General features: G+C 52.9%; 1 protein-coding gene across 1 annotated transcript in view; it reads left to right on the top strand.

Annotated features, from left to right (window-relative positions):
• Positions 1 to 18,086, top strand: part of KIF11 (kinesin family member 11) — a 246,006-nt gene that overhangs the window by 139,009 nt on the left and 88,911 nt on the right. Inside the window, exon 17 of the mRNA XM_078643407.1 lies at positions 14,155 to 14,313. Within this exon, the coding sequence (XP_078499533.1) occupies positions 14,155 to 14,313 (159 nt within the window). The remainder of the gene's footprint in view (positions 1 to 14,154; positions 14,314 to 18,086) is intronic.

The following is an 18,086-nucleotide window of genomic DNA, read 5'->3' as shown; positions in this document are numbered from 1 at the left end:
CACCATTCACCTCCTTCACAGTCTAGGATTTACACTGAACTACCCGAAGTCACACCTCCAGCCGGCCCACGTGCGGCAGTATTTAGGCGCGACTATCAATACCCTGGCTGCCACAGCTCAGCCAAACCCAGCGAGGATCGACAACATCCAGGCGCTGATCCAAAAGTTCAGACCGCACCACTCACTCCCAGCGAGAGTGTTCATGCAGTTGATAGGCATGATGGCCTCCTGCATCTTCATAGTCCCGCACGCGAGGCTCCATATGCGTCCGCTCCAAGAATGCTTAGCGCATCAGTGGACTCCGGCTCAGGGACAGATGAACGACCTAGTGTTGGTGACGGGTCGGGCATACAGCTCTCTGCATTGGTGGAATCCATACAACCTTTGTAAGGGCCGACCGTTCCAGGAGCCTGTGCCACAGATTATCCTAACTACGGACGCATCTCTCCAGGGATGGGGAGCTCATGTGCTCCACTATACGGTGCAGGGACTATGGACAACGCAACAACGGAAGATGCACATCAACTACTTGGAGCTGATGGCAATCTTCATGGCACTCAAGTCCTTCAAAGTACATCTGTGCAACAGTCGTGTTGATCCGGACGGACAACATGACAGCCATGTACTACATTCAAAAGCAGGGAGGTACGCACTCTTCACAGTTGTCTCATCTGGCTCAGAGCATGTGGAAGTGGGCCATTCAGAGGAACATCTTCCTCATGGCGGAACACCTCCCGGGCACAGACAATCAGATGGCGGATCTGCTCAGCAGACACAGCCACCAGATGCACGAGTGGGAGTTACATCCATCAGTACTCCGCCCGTACTTCCAGCAGTGGGGTCATCCAGAGATAGACCTGTTTGCCACGGAGGAAAACGCAAAATGCCAAAGCTTTGCCGCCAGGTTCCCTCACCCACTATCGCAGGGCAATGCGATATGGATGAACTGGTCAGGCAGATTTGCGTACGCTTTTCCCCCAGCGCCTCTCATTCCGCTGGTGGCAAAAAAGCTAAAGCAACACTCGCTGACGCTCATCCTAGTTGCTCCAACGTGGGCGCGACAGCCGTGGTACACCACGTTCCTCGAACTCTCCGTGGTACCGTATCAAAGACTGCACCTCACACCCCGGCTCTTAACGCAGAACCGTGGCGACATTCAGCACCCAGATCCGCAGCAGCTCAATCTGGCGATCTGGCTCCTGAGGTCTTAGAGTTTGGCTACCTTGATTTGCCCCCGGAATGCATGGACATCATCCGGGAGGCAAGGAAGCCCACTACCAGAGCTTGCTATGCAGCAAAATGGAAGCGGTTTGTCATCTACTGTACCGAGCACGCTATCAACCCGCTCGATGCATCCATCCCTAATATCATCTGCTATCTGTTGCATCTTTACAAATGCAATCTAGCATATGCTTCCATTAGGATACACTTATCCGCCATAGCGGCTTATCTCCAAAACAGGCAGCATCTCTCTGTCTTCAGGGTGCCTGCCATTAAAGCATTCTTAGAAGGGCTGAAGCGGGTCATCCCTCCCAGGACCCCGCCAGCTCCTGTGTGGAACCTCAATGTGGTGCTCACCAGATTGATGGGTCCCCCATTTGAACCTCTGCATTCATGTGAGATTCAGTTCCTCACATGGAAAGTGGCTTTTCTCATTGCCATAACGTCTCTACGACGTGTTAGTGAGCTACAGGCGCTCACCATTCAAGAGCCATTTATACAAATTCATTCAAACAGGGTGGTACTGTGCACTAACCCCAAATTTCTCCCTAAGGTAGTGTCGCAGTTTCATGTCAATCAAACTATCGAATTGCCCGCATTCTTTCCCAACCCAGAAACGGTAGCAGAAAGGATGCTCCATACACTTGATGTCAAAAGAGCGCTTATGTACTACATTGACAGAACACAACCTTTTAGAAAGACACAGCAACTCTTTGTTGCCTTCGCAGCCCAGCATAAAGGCAACCCCATTTCCAAAGCAGGAATAGCCAGGTGGATCGTTAAGTGTATTCAGATTTGCTATCAGAAGGCTAAGCGCACTTTAACGGTCCCCGCCAGGGCACACTCCACACGCAAGTTGGGGGCCTCCATGGCATTCCTGGGTAACATTCCTTTGGAAGACATTTGTAGGGCAGCCACATGGTCTACACCACATACATTTACCAAACATTACTGTGTAGATGTGTATTCCAAACAGCAGGCAGCTGTAGGACAGGCTGTTCTTAAAACACTTTTTCAGACTTCTGCAGCTGGCACGGGCGGCCTCCGTTATTGGAGGGACTGCTATGTATTCTATGCTACAGATATGAATTTAGCAGCCCACATGCCTCGAACTGAATATGCTACTTGCCAGTATGCATCTGTTCTTGGCATGTAGGGCTGCTAACATTCATATCGCCCGCCCTCCTCCCCGGCGCCCGTAGCGGCTGCAGACTTTTCTTGCATTTAATCTCTAGCATGGCCATCACTTTCACTGTTAAACTCCATCTTTGCCACAATGGCTAAAAACAATCTGGGGATGGAGTCGATTCCCATGCGCACTGTAGTCCAGGGGAGGAGCCACCTATCTCGTGATACTTCGAAGACTCTTCCAGGACAACAATGTGCAATCATCCGGACCCAACACTAGGCGGCGATCTATGCTACAGATATGAATGTTAGCAGCCCTACATGCCAAGAACAGATGCATACTGGTAAGTAGCATATTCACTACATCCCTGTTTGTTGATAAGAAATTGATCTGCTCTATGACTGAGGTCCTGCGGCACTAGCAAACTTGCAAAGCCAAGTACATTTCCCAGATTACCATCCTAACAGTCTTGCCACCGTCCAAGAACTTTTGACCAAGACCTCAGCTGGATCCTCCAGAGGATTGTAGAGGAAACACTGCCCGGTAAACAAGCTGTATATATTTCAGTCTAGGCCCTGAAGGACCACTGACTACTTTATTGATCTGGTGGTCTTCTCCCCACCATATCTGGAGCCACACTCCACATCAGTGCGGGTGGAAGACTCTCTTCAATATCACCATTAGACCAACGGACTAGACTCCTTGGAGCATGTTGCTGGTGAATGGCAAAGCGTCTTCCATCCCACATCTGCCGCAGTCAGCATCCCAATAGCATTTATAGAAAAAAAGCTAGTCTTAAAAATTGAGACAGTACACTTAAATAGAGCAGTTCTAATACTCCCTTATGAGAAAAGAGGGGGAGTTCTTCTCCACTATGAATCGCTATTACTAAGTCTTTATGATCAAAACACTGTCAGTTCCCAAGGGTGGCTTTTGTGTGGCTCCATATCGTTAAATGTGGTATAGGTTCCCGTTATGATGTCTGGAGTGAGTGCCATGGAAGCCTTTTCCGGATGCAGAATGGTGTCTAGTAGGATTTTTAAGATTAGGAGCCTGCAGGTACATGGAATGGCCACCAGAAAGAGCGTTACCAAAGTGAGCAACTTATATACTATAAAGATTTAGCAAGACCAGCGCCTAGAGAACTTCTGTATGTAATGTTCCCCTTTATAAATATAATTCATTACATCAAGAGTACTCTCCTCTATGCTGTATCTAATTGTACATCCATTTCAATTTACTGACATGCTTATTTTCAGAAATGTTTGATTAGCTATGATGGTCCAATACAAGTAGTTTCCCGTAAGAAGTGCTGACAATGCATAAAGCAAATGATCTGAAAGAGACATGTTAGTGATAGATTGCTTACCTTAGATTATCCCCAGACGTCCGGCTGAATCTGGAAAGATTTTTCTGCTTGGCAGTCGCTCTGCTTGCCAGTAGGTGGTGTCCTGCGGCTCTGCATCTGTCACTGGCATCGTGGGTGCCAAGATGACATCACGGATTGTACTTAGGCTGGACCAATATGGCAAGAGATTGTTCTCCTTAGCCAGTTTGGGGTTGAGGTCGGTTAATACCGCCTGCTTATTGGGCCCTTACTCCCACGCAGATTGGGATTCGGTGCCAGAGGTTCTGCCTCAGAGCTCTGAGGAGGTCCAGGCTGTCCTTTCCCAATCGATTGCGGAGGGAAAGGATGCAGCTAAGTTTGCCATCAGGTGCGGTTTGGACACTGCTGATTCGTTGGGCAGGGTGATTTCCACGACAGCTCCGCGTCCGTCACTGGCGTCGTGGGTGCCGAGATGACGTCACGGAGAGAACTTAGGCGCCACCCATGCGCGCCAAACCTCTGTCATTTTTTGTCCACTTTCTTTAGACTTTTGTCTCCTTTTCTGGTCTCTTGGTGCAAGTAGGGATGCCCGGCTTGAAGTCTTGCGGATCGTGCCACCGTAATATGTCGGTGGCGGACCCCCATGATGTCTGCCTCTACTGCCTGGAGCATGATCATAACTCCCGGGTTTGTCGGGACTGCCGTGCCATGGCCCCGAAGGCGTTACGGGAGTGGCGACGGAAGTTGCTGGAGGTCCGGCACTCCTCTCACTGCCGCTCCTGGTCTAGGGGCCATTCGCGGGACAGGATCTTTTGCTCCTCGGACTCTAGGGCTTCACCTTCAGATTCCGGTAAGCGACGCCATAAAAAGTCGAAGAAGCGCGTTCGCTCTCTGACGTCCCCCTGTTGCTCCCCGGAGGTGGATGTGGGGGACAGGGGTTCCGCCCTTACGGCTCCTCCGGAGCCTGGGAGTCCCGCGCCCAACCCGCTGTACACGTGTTAGAAGGTGGTTCTGGCACTAGGGGCCGCCCGGATTATTTGCTTTTTGAGCACCTAATTGTTGAGCTTTTAGTGTGGGGGAGCCTCTTAATCTGGGACTCCTCCACAGTGAACTCATAATGAAGGAGACTGCATGGACATTTTACTGGTGTCCCCCTGGCTTGACTAGGCCGCTGCGCAGCAGCTGGAGTATGGGGCACCGGGCTGGTTACATGCAGACACATGTGTACATGCGTGTGCACACGGGTGGGGGCTGCGCAGGGGAGATTCCTAGCGTGCGCAGTCCAGGAGCAGCTACAGAGTGAATGGTGTCGCAGGACTTATGCAGAATTGGGTGGTGACATGGAATAGGCTTTATACACTGGAAAGAAACATGCCAGGGAAATTCAGTGTGTTTTACAGTGTTTTCACTTCATTATTCCCTTATGGGGATGTGGGGCCCATGGATAAAATGACTTCCACAAGGCCTGCAGATTCCACACACACACACACACACTAAAGGCCAGTGTAGCAGATGTGAAAAGAAGTATTCTGCAGAGTCCAAAGTCATATTTTTACTGCTTTTGGGTCATCCAGAAATGTCATATTTCTCCGAGCCCCTAGCTGGGGTCAGGCCCTGGCAGGTGAGATTAATGACCTTTCCTCCCAGAGTGAAGATCTTCCCTCCAAGGAGAAAAGATAGGTGGAGCTACAAGCCAATCCATCAACTGCTGTCGCTGGGTGCCAGGCACCAGGCTGCACCAAGGGGGGAAGGAGTTTGGTTTCAGAGGCCATGTGGCCAGAGACACTGGACAACTCCATTTTGAGACTTCTGCCAGCCCCCTACTCAACTTTTAAAAAGTACTGAGAAAGAGCGGTGCAGGGAGCCAGTGAAGACCACTCCCTGCAGAATGCCCCCTCTTGGAGACCCGGAGGACAAAGGAGAGTGCTCCCAGTGCCTGGGGGACGACACCAGGAGCAATAAGACGTGAAAATGGGGCAGATCGGACCCCCAAGGGGCTGAGATATGTCCCCCGGAAGGTAGGCGACCTTTGACCCCTAAAAAGACAGACAACGAAGCGCGTGGGGCTCTGCCGCTGGTCTCAGAGATGCACCCGGGGTGGGTCAGGTCCTGGGGACTGCCCCCAAGGAGAAGTAGAGCCGGGGAGCGCCCAAAGCCCCCCCCCCCCCCCGGTGAAAATTACCCCAAGAAGGCGCCAGGAGCTCACCCTGGCCCCCCGCTGTTGCGGAATGCGCGGAAGTGCCGTCGCGCCCCCCGAAGATGTCCGTGGGCCTGGGACCCCATCCCTGGGCCAGAAGTCACGGAGGGGGCCGGGACCCCATCCCAGGGCCCCCATCCCCGGGCCCCGAAGACCGGTCGGATGAGTGCCCCCGCAGTCCAGAAGGACCGGAGCGGGCAGACCCGAAGTACCCAGCTGGCTCCCGCGGCCGCACACAGGGGTGCGGGCCGGAAGGGAGCCGGCATGGGGCATCCAGGGGTGGGCTACCCTCAGCCCAGCAGTTTGCGCAGGGTGCCCGGGTGGGACAGAGCAACCCGCAAGTTTCGGAGGAGCGGTGAGGTGCCTGGGTCGGACTGGGCCCCTGAAACACAGGCAGAACATCCAGGGGTGGGCTCTCCGTGCTGTCACACTTACCTGGGGGTCCGGGTGGGACTGGACACTCCAACCCACCAAAGACTCAGCTGGAGGCCACAGCGCGGCTCTCCCCGAAGCAGCGGGAGAACCGCTCATCACTTATGCGGCAACACCCATAATGCCTTGCAGGCCAGGACCGGCCTGCAAGGGCAATTCAGCGTTTTCAAAGCTTGTGGTGGCCCCAGGAGAGCGGGCTCACCACCACACATGTGCTAAGGTGCTGGGGAAGCTGCTGGAGAAGCGCAGTCTTCCTTCAGCAATAAAGAGGAAAGTCCCACCCTAAGTGTCTTGGGGATTCAAAGGAACCAATCCCAGAAGGGCTCAGCCAACCATTATCACCTTCGGGGCTGGAACTTTTGTTCTTCAGCTGAGGGCGTTTTGACAACTGCATCATGGAGTGAAGGGCTGAGTTGGGGATGTCTGGAGAATGGCGTCCCCTGGAGGTGAAGAGGTGTAATTGCAACGCAAATGCTTTTACAAATGTTGTTCCTTATAGAGGGACTTAAGGTCATGTGTAATGTGAAGTAGTGATGCAAGGTGATGGCATAGGCAAAGTGGGGTTATGTATCAGACATTCCTGCTAGGATGTTTGGCTTTATATGCATAATCCTGTGATCATCTGGGATGCCTTTTGGGGCTGTAATTGCAATTCATTGTTAATGATATCCAAATGTTATGAGTATTGTCATTCTAAAGTGTGCGTAAACATGTATTCTTGATGCTGCGCTTAGGTGAAGACCCCAGACTGTTAGCCCTTAAGATGTAGAGGTGTATACTTTAGGGTCAGTAGGAGATGCTTGGTCAGGGTCATGTGTCACCAAGGCAGGTGTATCCCTGTTTAATGCTTGTTGAGGTAATGGGTGGGGGACGCCACTGGGATGGTGCCAGTGCGCAGGGCCCTCGCTCCAGGTTATGTTCAACTAATTGCATTGGAGGGCAAAATTATGTGCATACTTTGGAGTGGTGGTACTAGACCCTTCCCCCCTGCGTTGGGGGTGGAGACGTTATGCAATGTCACAAAGTAATTCCATCAGCTTATGTATATTTGTAAATTGGTGCATAGTATTGAGTAGTGTGTGTGTTTAATAAATGTACTCTGTTATAAAGCAAAGTACAGACTGGACAATCAGTTACTAAGTGTTGTTTTTGTGCACCTGCAAATGGCGTTTACTAGCCCACACCATCTCCCTTGAGTAAGCCTCAGACTGCTCTGCAACGCTACCTTCTGAGTGTCAGGCGCTACAAGTGGGTTTTTGGTTCCCAGTGAAGGACAAAGGTAGTCATGTTATTTGTGCAGGCCTCACAGATGCTGCCTTGTTGTCCAACAACCCGGGTCCGTCGGCGACTCCCGAACAGGTGCAAGAATTTCTTGCTGCCATGGACTGCCTGTTTTGGCCTCGGGCTCCTGCCTGCGGGCCCCGCGTTCCCGTGTCCAGTTCCTGTTTGCCCGGCGGTACCACCTCTGGCGCCAGCCCCGGAGCCACTAGATCCAGCACCCTCCGCTCTGGCCCCTGCGCCCAAGGTGCAGCACCGCTGGCTCCGGCCCCAGCGCTGCCACAGGCGGCGCACTGGGTGCCGTTTATCCAGCCCCTACCCCGGATACTGGACCATTTTGTCCCGGCCTGGGATCCACGTTGGGATGCAGCTCCAGCGCGACCCCAGCTGGGGCCGCTACCGGCGCCTCTGACCCCCGCTCCGGCCCTGTCGCAGCGGCCGACTCCTGCTACCCCGGAGCCGGACGGGGACGGCTCCGAGGACCCCCTTGCGCAGCAGTGTGACTCTGAGCAGGATTGGGTGGATGACCTTCAAGATGTGGGTGAACTTGTCGTGTCTTCGGACCCGGGGGTTGCATCCTCTCCGCCTACTATGGAGGAGGGCGCCTCCTACACCATGGTGCTGCGTCGAGCTGCGGAGGCTCTCGACCCCCCTAAGGTGACCCTTAAGACCAACCTCCTTACGGAGGTGCTCCAGATGGTGTCTACGTCGTCGGAGCCGCTGCTCCCGTTCAATGAGGCCCTTACCGAAGTCCTCTTGGGTACTTGGTTGCGGCTGGCCTCGGGGGTACCGGTGGATAAGAAAGTGGTGATCCCGCCTTCTTGACCACTCACCCCATGCCTGAGAGCCTGGTCATTCAGGCCTCAACATCGCAGAGTGCCTTTCCCTCGGCCCTGCCGGATAAGGACTCTAAGAGGCGGGACCAATATGGCAAGAGATTGTTCTCCTCAGCCAGTTTGCGGTTGGGGTCGGTTAATACCGCCTGCTTATTGGGCCGTTACTACTACGCAGTGTGGGATTCGGTGGCAGAGGTTCTGCCTCAGTGCTCTGAGGAGGTTCAGGCTGTCCTTTCCCAAGCGATTGCAGAGGGCAAGGATGCGGCGAAGTTTGCCATCAGGTGCGGTTTGGACACTGCTGATTCATTGAGCAGGGCGATTTCCACGACGGTGGCAATGCGACGCCACGCCTGGTTGCGCTCCACTGGGTTCTCACCCAATGTCCAGGGCTTGCTCATGCACATGCCCTTTGATGGCTCCCGTCTCTTTGGTGACAAGGCGGACAATGCCCATCTAGCGCTTTAAGGACTCGCGCGCCACACTAAGTCTTTGGGTCTCTCCACGAAGGCCCCTGCCACGTCTGGGTTTCGTTCCTTTCGTGGCCAGGGTAAGGGCACCCAAGCACGCTTCTCTGCTAGGCCTGTGCAGAACCAGCCCCAGCGTGGCCGCGGCATCAGCTGGGGCGGGTCTGGTAACTAGCGTGCAGGTCAGTCCACCTCTTCCCCCACTGCTTTCGCCTCTAAGCCTTCCTAATCCAAGCTTCAGGGAGCACCCCACGCCAGTGGGTGGCAGGGTATGTCACCACCTCCACCACTGGCGTGCAATTACCTCGGACAAGTGAGTGATGCAGATAATCTGTCACGGTTACTTGCTCCCCTTTCTGTCCTCCCCTCCGGTCATGCCACCTCGGTACCACCGCATGTCGGGGGATCATTTGGCTCTTCTCCGTCAGGAGGTCACTGCCCTCTTGGCCAAGGGGGCTATCGAGCGCGTTCCTGGTCAGGAAGTAGGAAGTGGTTGTTATTCCCACTACTGCCTGGTCCCCAAGAAGGAAAAGGGGGGGCCTGCGCCCCATCTTAGACCTCCGAGACGTCAATCGATTCCTCCGGAAAGACAAGTTCAAGATGCTAACTCTGTTTCAGGTCCTGGCAGCCCTGGAGACTGAATGGTGGCTTTGGACTTGCAGGACGCCTATTTCCACATCCCTGTCCTGCCGGCCCACCGGCGCTACCTGCGGTTCATGGTAGACTAGGAGCATTTTCAGTTTACCGAGCTCCCCTTCGGCCTTACCAGTGCCCCTCGAGTGTTCACGAAGGTGATGGGGGTGGTCGCAGGAGCGTGCTAGGGTGCCCTTACCCTGGCCACGAAAGGAATAAAACCAGACATGGCAGTGTCCTTCATGGAGAGACCCAAAGACTTGGCCGTGGCGGGCAAGTACTTCAAGCACTCCAGGTCATTGTCCGCCTTGTCGCCTAAGACTGGAGCCATCAAAGGGCATGTCCATGAGCGAGCCCTGGACATTGGGTGAGAACTGAGTGGAGCGCAACCACGCGTGGCGTCGCAACACCACTGTCGTGGAAATCGCCCTGCCCAACGAATCGGCAGTGTCCAAACCGCACCTGCTGGCAAATTTCGCCACATCCTTGCCCTCCGCAATCAATTGGGAAAGAACAGCCTGGACCTTGTCAGAGCACTGAGGCAGAACCTCTGCCACCGAATCCCACACTGTGTGAGAGTAACTGCCCAATAAGCAGGCGGTATTAACCGACCTCCACCCCAAACTGGCTGAGGGGGAACAACCTCTTGCCATATTGGTCCAGCCTAAGTACAATCCGTGACGTCATCTTGGCGCACACGATGCCAGTGACCAACGCGGAGCCGCTGGTCGCCACCTACTGGCACGCAGAGGGACTGCAAAGCAGAACAAGCATTGGAAATGCAATAGGTCTCGCAGCATTAGAGTTAGTGCTTTTAGAATTGTTTATGGGTTTTTTGTTGTAAATCTTTAGCATTTTTATTTCTTGTAGCCAATGCTAAAGAATTACAAATCAAAAAAGCCATAAACAATTGTAAAAGCTTTAACTAAAAATCCTCTGAGACCTATTGCACTGTGTGAGGGTGAGGTGTTGAGGGTGAGTGAGGGTGAGGGTGAGTGAGGGTGAGTGAGGGTGAGGGGGTGAGGGTGAGTGAGGGAGGGTGAGGGGTTGAGGGGGAGGGGTCGAGGGGGAGGGGTCGAGGGTGAGTGAGGGTGAGGGGTTGAGGGTGAGTGAGGGGTTGAGGGTGAGTGAGAGTGAGTGAGGGTGAGGGTGAGTGAGGGTGATTGTGAGTTAGGGTGAGGTGTTGAGGGTGGGTGAGGGTGAGGGGTTGAGGGTGAGTGATGATGAGTGAGGGTGAGTGAGGGGTTGAGGGTGAGTGAGGGTGAGTGAGGGTGAGTGAGGGTGAGGTGTTGAGGGTGAGGTGTTGAGGGTGAGGTGTTGAGGGTGAGGTGTTGAGGGTGAGGTGTTGAGGGTGAGGTGTTGAGGGTGAGGTGTTGAGCGTGAGGTGTTGAGGGTGAGGTGGTGAGGGGTTGAGGGTGAGGGGTTGAGGGTGAGGGGTTGAGGGTGAGGGGTTGAGGGTGAGGGGTTGAGGGTGAGGGGTTGAGGGTGAGGGGTTGAGGGTGAGGGGTTGAGGGTGAGGGGTTGAGGGTGAGTGAGTGTGAGGGTGAGGTGTTGAGGGTGAGTGAGTGAGGTTGAGGGGTTGAGAGTGAGTGAGGGTGAGGGGTTGAGGGTGAGGGGTTGAGGGTGAGGGCGAGTGAGGGTGAGGGGTTGAGGGGGTGAGGGTGAGGTGTTGAGGGTGAGGTGTAGAGTGTGAGTGAGAGTAAGAGTGAGGGTGATTGAGGGTTTCAGTGTTAGTGAGGGTGAGGGGTTGAGGGTGAGTGAGGGTGAGGGTGAGGGGTTGAGGGTGAGTGAGGGTGAGGGGTTGAGGGTGGGTGAGGGTGAGTGAGGGTGAGGGGTTGAGGGTGAGTGAGGGTGAGGGGTTGAGGGTGAGTGAGGGTGAGGGTGAGGGTGAGGGGGTGAGGGTGAGTGAGGGTGAGGGTGAGGGTGAGTGAGGGAGGGTGAGGGGTTGAGGGGGAGGGGTCGAGGGGGAGGGGTCGAGGGTGAGTGAGGGTGAGGGGTTGAGGGTGAGTGAGGGTGAGGGGTTGAGGGTGAGTGAGGGTGAGGGGTTGAGGGTGGGTGAGGGTGAGTGAGGGTGAGGGTGGGTGAGGGTGAGGGGTTGAGGGTGAGTGAGGGTGAGGGGTTGAGGGTGAGTGAGGGTGAGGGGTTGAGGGTGAGTGAGGGTGAGGGGTTGAGGGTGGGTGAGGGTGAGTGAGGGTGAGGGGTTGAGGGTGAGTGAGGGTGAGGGTGAGTGAGGGTGAGGGTGAGTGAGGGTGAGGGTGAGAGGGTGAGAGGGTGAGGGTGAGTGAGGGAGGGGTTGAGGGGGAGGGGTCGAAGGGGAGGGGTCGAGGGTGAGTGAGGGTGAGGGGTTGAGGGTGAGGGGTTGAGGGTGAGTGAGGGTGAGGGGTTGAGGGTGAGTGAGGGTGAGGGGTTGAGGGTGAGTGAGGGTGAGGGGTTGAGGGTGAGTGAGGGTGAGGGGTTGAGGGTGAGTGAGGGGTTTAGGGTGAGTGAGGGTGAGGGGTTGAGGGTGAGTGAGGGTGAGGGGTTGAGGGTGAGTGAGGGTGAGGGGTTGAGGATGAGGGGTTGAGGATGAGGGGTTGAGGGTGAGGGGTTGAGGGTGAGTGAGGGGTTGAGGGTCGCTGCATCCCATCTTCCGTGTGTGTCTAAATGTCCAATGTGGTGAGGAACCATACGTGGTAGGTCTATCTCTAGACGGAACCCGTTTTGCTTGGGTTAGCAGCGGTGAGTAATGATGCATCCAATAGTTCTGGAGGGCCGCCTTGATAAGGGCCTCATGCATGGAACTGTTGTGGAACAAGGAAGATGTGTAAGCATGGTACTAGAGAGCTTCTTGAGCAACAAAAAAGAGCATAGATGGGAGCTCGAATCATGGTGCTAACAGAGGTGGCGCATGTGGGAAGGTCTCAAAAGGGTGTTGAAATGATGTCAGAAGAAAGAAGGAGATGCGCTCAAAATTGGTCTGAATAGTATTAAAGCATAGTAAGAGAGGCATGATAATACATATGGAATATCAGAGACATCAAAAAGTGGAGGACAATGAGTGTAGAGCGGCCGGCAACTCCGTAGGTCTAAAGTCCTAGCCGAGAAAGGCCCTCAATACGTTATACATGGGTGAACAGGGAAAGGTATATACATAATAGAGATCTAAGTATGAAGAAAGGTGGTACAATTTAAAACGGATTAGCCGATCTTCGTGGTGTGCATGATGGGGTGGGCCGGAGATGGGGACAATGGGAGATGATGCAAAAGTAATGCACACATTGCGGAATGCACGTTACCAAATGGTGTGCATGCGTGAACGGGGGCCGGTAAATAACAAACAAAAAAAAGCGCACTTGGGCATGAGTGCAAAGTAAGGCATGTCAATGCTGGAACGAACCAGCAGCAATGCCCAACATATCCCTTCACAAGGGGTGCGAGGGGGCTGGTGGGCGCCGGGTCCTGCAGTGTTAGCAGATCCCAAAGCGTGTGAGCGTGTCGCCTCTGGAGAGGTGTGTCATCCATTGGCTCAGTAGGGAGATTCTTTATATTGGAAGAGTAATGGAAAGCAACGTGTGATGGGGTAAAATGTCAATGGTGAAAACGAGGAGAGACTCCCGTCGACGTGCCCCGTCATACACGATTCAAATCGGCTGGTCGGTCTGCGTGTTACAAAGAACGTTCGGCATGCCGATTGACGGGCCTGTGGCGAGTCATGATAACCATGGGAACAAGAATTCCCAGTGTAAACAAAGAGCGGAGATAATGTCAGCTTCCCCCCGAGAACGTGTGGGGCTGTTGGAGGCGGGCGCTACATAGCTTATCCAAAGGAATATGTGTATATGGGACAAGAGTAAGTAAAACAAGTGAAAGCGGGATGTAAGTAGGGGGGAGGAGAAGTCTGGGCAGGCAGGATGACTCAGGGGAGGGGGCGGAGCGGGGCAGAGCGGCATGTGGGTGTGAAGAAGCCGGGCCTTTGAAGTGAAGCTAAGCTTCACTTCAAAGGTGTCGGAGGAATGCGGGCGGCTGTGCACGCGCTTTTAAGCTCAATGCACATGCGCATTGAGCTTAAAAGTCACGGGCACTGCAAGGAATCGCCACGATTCCTTGCAAGTTAGATAAAGAGTCGATGAGCCCCTATAGTCTCGCTTGCTCGATGCGCATGCGCATCGACAGGCGAGACCTAAAAATCTTTCCGGATCCAGCCTGACATCTGGGGATATTCTATGGTAAGGAATCTATCACTAACTAATGTCTCTTACAGATATATCGTTACACAAGTAGTAACTTGTGCTTTAGGTAGTTGTGGTATTTTTGTTTTTTTGGAGGCAAGGTTAATGCATTTTACATTTCGAATCAGAAATAATGTCCACTAAAGTAACTTATATTATTGAATTGTCTGATTAATCAAAAGTAGGTGAATCTGCTGGTATTTTAGCTATTTGTCCTAAATCAAGAGGTAGTCACACTTGTGTATTCATTACGTGGTATTTGTATAACATGAGTTTCTGAAATCACAGAGGTTTAACACCAGTCAGAGGTGTTCACAACTGTTTGAAACATTTTTGAAATTTGGTCTTAATAGTTCATTTGAAGGTTATTTTATTGTACTTGTTATCCTTGTCATCATGTGGTAACATTCTCGATTTTCTTCTTAAAAGGTGGAAAGTCATAAGGAAACCATGGACCTATTTTTCACTGGCCATTCACATGCCCTGCGTAAGCTACGGAAAGATTCCACTGATGCACTGATTGAATGCCAGACTAAATACGACTGTGTGCGCCAGGAGCTGGAATTGTCCCAATCAGCACATGCAGAGGTATGTTTTCTTTGGTTTATGGGTGTGATAGCATGGATGTTCCTGAACATTTTTTTAAATAAATAGTTTTTTGTTGCACCTACTCATTAATGCAGGGACTGACATTCTTTGACTCCAGACTAGCTTTATTTAAGGAATTTTGCTGATAGGGTAGGGCCCCTTTTTGCATTGTTAACTCCAACGTCCCCCCCCCCCCCCCCCCCCCCCAAGGCCAACCCCTCCCCCTCTGTTTTTGCCTGATATCTGATGAACGTTGACTGAGTGTGCACAGGGTACCTGGCAATCATGTTCCCAGTGCCCGTGTTCTTTCACAAAACTGTACCTTTATTTCCACAATTGGCACACCTCTGGTTCACCTGTAAGTCCCTGTAAAAGATACAAATGGTACCACGGGCCTTATGACCAGCGAGGGTCTCGAAGGGCTGCAGCATGTATTGTCACCATCCGAGGCCCCTCACCTAGCACATGTGCCCTGTCATTGCAGACTCTGTGTTTTGTTGCAGACAAAACCGAAAAGTCTACATGGCATACATCCCTGTATGCCATGCCCACCATCCACTGCTTTTTGTCATAGGTTTGTTACTCCTCTAGCAGGTCTCATAGCCCTAAAGGCAGGGTGCACTATCCCACAGGCTGCATGAGCAATGTGCCCCTACAGTGTCTGTGCCATTCACATACCTTGTAAGTGCAGTGGAGCTATATTGAGTACATGGGCTGGGAGTTTGTCATTACGAACTCCACAGCGTCATGATGGCTTTACTGAATGCTAAGGTGTTTGGTATTAAACTCCTCTGCACAATAAGCCCACACTGATGCTAGTGTTGGATTTAGTACAAATTAAAGATGCCCCCTGAAACTATCAAATCCCTCGTGTCCAGCAGACTGGTCTGCACCAGCCTGCCACACAGACCTGTTTCTGACCCCCTGAGGTGGGAACCTTTGTGCATTCCCAAAAGCAGTAACTGCATTCAGGGTGGTGAGCCTCAATGCACTTTGATATGCTAGCCAGTATTTCTCTAGATATTGGAGATGCCTGCTCCTCTTGACTAAGCCCCACTTTTGGCTGCAAGGTTGGCGAGACAATTAGTAGTCTGGTGCCGTGTCCCCTCCCTGCCAGGACCACACCTAAGGTGCCCTGGACCAAGGTGACCCCCTCCTTTGAAAATCCTCCATCTTGAATGGAAGGATTCAGCCCAATCAGGTTAGGGGGATGCCTCCTCCCCAAAGGGAGGGGACATTCTAAGGGTGTAGTCACCCTAAAGGCAAGTAGCTCATTAACTACCATCCGCCAATCCCTGTAACTCCCCTAAATTTTGTATTTAGGGGAGTTACAGGGAACAGAGGATCAAGGTTCAGGGGAACCCCTAAATACTAAATTTAGTGGTACCCCCTGAACCTTGATCCTCTGTTTCCTGCAACCTAAGAAGACGAATGAAGAGGACGCCGTGCAGCAAAGCAATAAGACCCTGTGAGAAAGTGCCATCATTCTTGCATGGTATGCCGCGCCTGATCTACTTTGACTGTGTGCGTCCTGGGCTCCTGACAATCAGGTGCCCAGGGCCTGTGTTCCTTCCCTAAAACTGTATTGAAACCTAAACCCAATTGGCATCTCTGGCCACATATCAGTCCCTGGTGAATGGTACCCAAGGCACTGTGACTAGAGAAGACCCCTAAGGGCTGCAGCACTTATTGTGCCACCCTTAAGGCCCCTGTTCCCTGACACACACACACACACTGCCTTTGCAGGCTGAGTGTCTTGGTGCAGAACAAAACAAAGTCGACATGGCACATGTGCCATGCCATCTACACACTGCCCTGGCATACCTCACTCACCCCTCTAGCTGAGTGCCCTATGCCAGTGGTGTGGGTATAGGTGCATGAGCCCTGTACCCCTACAGTATCCAGGTCCATTCCTGGGCACTGTAAGTGCAGTGCTGCCATTAAGAGTATATGGTGCTGGGAGGTCGTCATCACGAACTCCACAGCACCAAAATGGCTACACTGAAGACTGAAAAGTTTGGTATCCAACTTCTCAGCACATTAAATCCACACTGTTGTGCATTGTACATTAAATCCCACACTGGCAGAGGGCAACTTGGAGTTGCCCCCTGAAACTAGACCACAACCCATGTCCTGACTGAGAGGCTGCCTAAGCTGCAACCCGGTACAAAAGGGAGGTGGTGATGGACGGAGCATCTGAACCAATCAAACACTCACACCCAGTCAAAATATCTGGGTTTAATCCATCACCGTTCTTTAGCCCACTCTGCCACAACAGTTCAGACATGGCCATATGCAAATCAGTCTGACCCTGCTGTACTCAGCAACTGGCCCCCACTGGTTCTGACCCCCATTCTGGCGAGAAGACAGGTGGGGAAACCTAAGTGAGGAAAGGGGGGTGTGCTAGCCTCTGCCAACCCCACCCCTCAGGTGGGGGAGGCGAGGTGAAGCATGACTCCGGGCTCTCGCCATCTTGACGATTTGGAGCCCTACCCAATCAGACAGGGTTCTTCCCCCCTCCCACTGTAGAGTGGCAGGATAGGGTTGTACTCACCCCAGGAAAGGGACCCATTACCTGGAACGCCCCTAAATTTAGTATTCGGGGGCACCCTGAACCTTCCTTCCTCAGATCCCAATTCCGAAACGAGAAGAACAAGAAGAAAGAAGACCTGCCGTGCAGCTGCTAACAAGAGGATGACACTAAATGACTTGACCCCAACCCTCGATCCTGCTCCTGCTAAATCCCAACGTCTCCTGTGGTCAGCAACCTCAAACCTCGGAGGACATGACTGCCTTGCTCATCTAAAGACTGGGACTCCCATGAGCAGTGGTTCTGCTCAAACAGCAACAAACCGCTGGTGCGAGCCCTAACCGCCAATCCAGCACACTCTGCACCCGCCAAGCCCAGCCTGTGCCTCCGTGAACAAAGGACACGAGGACGTCCCCCGGCGATTGTGACCATGAATCCAGCACCCCAAGGACCCTCCTCGACGCTCCTGACGATGCCTGCAGCCTCACAGCCAAGGACCCCTCCAACCGCGACCAGCTGAGGGTAAGATTTTCCGACACCAAGAGACACCCCGGCGCCCCACGGCCCCTTGTGCCAGACTCCAGGGTGGCTACCTAACCTACAGTTTCCCAACTTACCTCTCAAACTGGTGATCGCACCTGAAGAATCTCCCTCCCCGTGCTTGCAGCCTTTGTTTGTCTTGCAGCTTTCCTATTGAAATACATTGGGCGCCCGATGGCCCAAAAGCACCCTGCACCCAGCCGCCCGAGTGCCTTGGAAGTGCAGCATCTGTCCTATCCTACTTTCGCACTTGCCCTGTGTAACTGACCAGGAGCTCAGCTCCCACAGCCGCTGAGAAAGTATTATACCTACTTGTGGTTCTAAAATAAAAACAATATTTTTTTTATACAAAACATTTGGCCTAGAGTTCAGTTCTTGAGTGTGTGGGACCGTTTGCTGACTGAATGTGTACAACAAATGCTTTACACTGTCCTCTGATACTGCCTTGCTGCTCGACCAAGCTACCACTTTAGAGAGTAAGGTTATATCTAACTTTAGCCTCTGCAAACCTCTGTGGACTCTGTGCATACTGTACTTTACTTTGGAACAGTATATACAGAGCCACTTTCTTACAGACACGTACTGCCTTGGCCCCAGCCCTATCAGCCTGTCTCCTGCTTCTCGAGCCTGCGAAGAAGACCAAGCCTGTGCCGTGGCCAGGGACTTCCATGAACCCCAAGAAGACTGTCACTCTTCAATAAAG

Source organism: Lissotriton helveticus, chromosome 5_1 (assembly GCF_964261635.1).
Source record: "Lissotriton helveticus chromosome 5_1, aLisHel1.1, whole genome shotgun sequence".
In the NCBI taxonomy this organism is placed as follows: Eukaryota; Metazoa; Chordata; class Amphibia; order Caudata; family Salamandridae; genus Lissotriton; species Lissotriton helveticus.
Note: the sequence above shows the minus strand (reverse complement) of the source record. Positions and strands in the feature narration are given on the sequence as shown.